The sequence below is a fragment of the Lycium barbarum genome, chromosome 2 (genome assembly GCF_019175385.1).
Source record: "Lycium barbarum isolate Lr01 chromosome 2, ASM1917538v2, whole genome shotgun sequence".
Taxonomy (NCBI): Eukaryota; Viridiplantae; Streptophyta; class Magnoliopsida; order Solanales; family Solanaceae; genus Lycium; species Lycium barbarum.
This window is the reverse complement of record NC_083338.1, coordinates 113,506,266-113,509,848: the sequence shown is the minus strand read 5'-3', so window position 1 is coordinate 113,509,848 and position 3,583 is coordinate 113,506,266. Positions and strand designations below refer to the sequence as shown.

The following is a 3,583-nucleotide window of genomic DNA, read 5'->3' as shown; positions in this document are numbered from 1 at the left end:
GTTTAAAGAGCATCGTGGTACACTTGTTCTTGTAATTATATAAACATGAGGAACGATTGGGTATTCATCAGGGAATCTTTTTGTCGGAAAGAATTACAATATTTAAAATAGGAAAAATGTTTATATTTACCCTGGTAGTTTGAGAAAATGTCTAATTTTGTCCCCTGTTAGAAGTTTGAACCTTCTAGCCAGAAGGGAAAATTTGGAACTTTTCCTATTATATATGAATTAGTCGCTAATTATTCAGATTGGTACAGAAATTTGCAACGTGGCTATACTGCACAGAAACACAACTTCATAAAAATCCAAAAAAAAACCCAAAACAAGTCCTGTACTACACATCAAAAATGCGTCATGGCTAAAGAAAAGAAAAAAAGACAAAGTTCTCGAGTGATTTTGAAGATGAAGGTCGGTGATGTTCTACTGAAGAAATTACCATGCATCAATGAGTGGTGGAAGGATTTATAGTGGAAGGACAGTGAATGGAGAAATGAATTTCACAATACAGAGAGAAGATGGAGTGTCATGAGGTTGTATGGTATTTTTGGCAGCGGCGATATTTACATGGTCGATACTCGGTAGTGGTTTACTCCATTGTGGAAATGAAATAGTGAGTTGTGAAGGCAAATTATTAGTTGAGTAACGGTGGAATTAGAAATCGTGGTTGATGTTGGAATGACCGGTGGTAGCATAATTAAAGTGAAAGAAAAAACGTGCAATGAAAATGAATGCATCTTTTGCGTACATTATACCGGAGGGGCAAAGTTAGATATTTGGTATACCACAAGAACAAAGTTAGATCTTTCGCAAATCACAAGTGCAAATCTAGATCTTTTCCCTATATAGTAATGGTTCGTTGGTAATTAAGGGCGATTTTAAGTCAAAATTCTAATGGCTAAAGGATAATAGTCAACAGAGTTTAAAGTTAGGCAAATATCAACTAGATGAAATTTTAATACACTAGCTTTTTTTTATTCTTTCTTCTTCTTCTTCGTTTCTTTTTTTAATTAATTTCAGGTTCCTTGGCCCTCTCCTTTTCTGGTCTACCCCCACTACAAAATCTGGAAACTCGTCTCGTATACACATAACCAAGAAAAGTATATTGAAGATTCCATGTTTCCAAATAATTGACCTTATGTATTTTACGTACCGGTATATTAGTTACGTTGTAACTAAAATTAAATCAATGAAAGTGAAAGTATATATATATAATTCATTGGCTTCTTGTTTTTTGGATTTTGGTCTTCCGCATCAGTATAAATAATTTTTATACCATCAAGTTATCCATACCTATTATAACAGATAAAATATTCTATTTTTAACTTTCAAATATCACATTTTTTGGAAGTTTATCATGTAGAAAACTTAAAACTCAAAATGGAATACCTTTAAACCCTTGCATTGCGTATAAATCGTTCTCGATCGTCAGTGTTTTTCTAGAAAACACTGAAAATGAGGAGTATAATTCGTCTAAGCAAAAGATTCCCTTTGTGGGGTTAATGATTTGGATTAGATAAGGTAAAAATGGATTCTTCTCAATCCGATTATTCCACTACAAACTCCTTTTTCTCTCTTTTGGTACATGTAAATAGAATTATAAAGAGAATTCGGAGGACTCAAAATGTTCTCAACACTTGTCGATTCTCTATTTGCATGATCATTATTAGGCTAGGACATATACCTGTGGAATTGTTGACACTCTTACATATACCTGTGGAATTATTGATACTCTTACTCCAGTCATCTTCTTTCTTTTGATATTACACGTATTAACACTCCTCCAATCATATTCTTTCTTTTGATTTTAAATTTCTTTCATGAACCATGTACATTGTATATGCAGTCAAGAATTTTTCACTTACATATGAAAATGTCATATTCGTTCACTTTGATAATAAGAATGGTATATTATATTCTTGAACTGTACAAGAATATGTCTCAACTACAATCTTCATGTACATTAGCTGTAATATCCCACAAACATTTTCACCTTGAAGCACAGTTTAGACTAAGTCAAAGTTTCCCTGTACACATTCAAAATGTAAAGAATTTTTTTAACCTATGTCCATTATCAAATTATTACTCAATTTATCTTCCAGCTTATCACATCAAATTTTATAAAGAGTTAGTACAAATTCTTAACATGAAAGTGCACGGATTCTAATTTAGATTATCAGTCAGTGGACATAATTCATACTCTCTTCATCCCAATTTAAGTGTTTTACTTTCCTTTTTGGTCTGTTCCAAAAAGATTGCCCATTTTCTATATTTAGTAAGTTGACAATTCAAACATCTTACATGACAAGTTTATAACCATAAGATTCAAAAGACATTGTAGTACATTATACACATCTTTAATTTAGAACAGAAAAATGTAAAAGTCACATTTTATTTCTTAAACTTCGTATCTAGTCAAACTAAAACACTTAAATTGGGACGGAAGGAGTAATATAAACCCCACCAGCCCCTCCAAATATAATAAGTAGCCAAAACCCTCTATATAAACCCCTCACACCCTCTTCCTTTCAAGCCATCTTACAAACTGTATATAGAGAAATATTCTTATTCTCTTTTCCTCCACAAACCAAAATTCTTGCATCTCACATCCATCAAATTACTAATATGTCTGGAGTTTGGGTATTCAAGAATGGCGTTGTCCGGCTTGTGGAGGGTGACTGCCAAGGGGCAACCAGTCGCCGGAAAGTGCTTGTACACCTTCCTAGTAATGAAGTAATCACATCATATGCGGTGCTTGAAAGGAAGTTGTACTCTCTTGGATGGGAGAGGTACTATGATGATCCTGACCTTCTTCAGTTTCACAAAAGATCCACTGTTCATCTTATTTCTCTCCCAAAGGATTTCAACAGGTTTAAGTCCATGCACATGTATGATATTGTTGTTAAGAATCGCAACGAGTTTGAAGTTAGAGACATGTAAAAAGAAATAAAAAGGAAGAAGCTAAGGGGTTGATTTGAAGTCACTCTTCCAGTGTGTTGTTTTGGGGTTTGTTCAATTCTATCTTGGGGAGTTGGGGGTGATTTTCCAGTGTGTTTTAATTAGGTTTTTATCTTTAATTTGCGGTTTGTTTCACAATGCAGCAAATGTTGGAAAGTTGTAAGGAAAGAATATTGTATATTTAAAAGGTTGTTTGGATTTTCTTTCGTGTAACTTAAAATGTTTATGTCTAGAGAGTTTATTCCCGAAAATATAATTCCTTTTGGGGTTGAAATCTGTACATTTGCAGTGTAAACGATATTTAATACTATAATTAAGTTAGTTAAAAGATAACTATAAAAATCAAATTTAGCATTCATTAGAACCTATAATAAATAATAAGAAACATGTTGAATTACCCTAGTAATATAAAAATTAATTACATATAACTCAATCCTTTTTCTTAACTATCTGATTCTTTTAAGAAGAAATAAATTGACGAAAATAATTCTTTCTTCTTCCTCTTCTCCTTTATTGACTTCGAAAGTGCACGCATTCCAAGACTTGCTCAGCTGTTTTTTTTTTTTCTCTTTTCTTTTCTTTTCTTTTTTCCCCAAATTAATTTCCTTATATCTCCTTTTAGGACTGC

The 3,583-nt window shown here is 32.5% G+C and overlaps 1 protein-coding gene across 1 annotated transcript; it reads left to right on the top strand.

Annotated features, from left to right (window-relative positions):
- Nucleotides 1–2,510: 2,510 nt before the first annotated feature.
- LOC132621450 (flowering-promoting factor 1-like protein 3) lies at nucleotides 2,511–3,156 on the top strand. Its single transcript, XM_060335728.1, has one exon. The coding sequence runs from the start codon at nucleotides 2,623–2,625 to the stop codon at nucleotides 2,935–2,937; it is 315 nt and encodes a 104-aa protein (XP_060191711.1). The 5' UTR covers nucleotides 2,511–2,622; the 3' UTR covers nucleotides 2,938–3,156.
- Nucleotides 3,157–3,583: the final 427 nt, after the last annotated feature.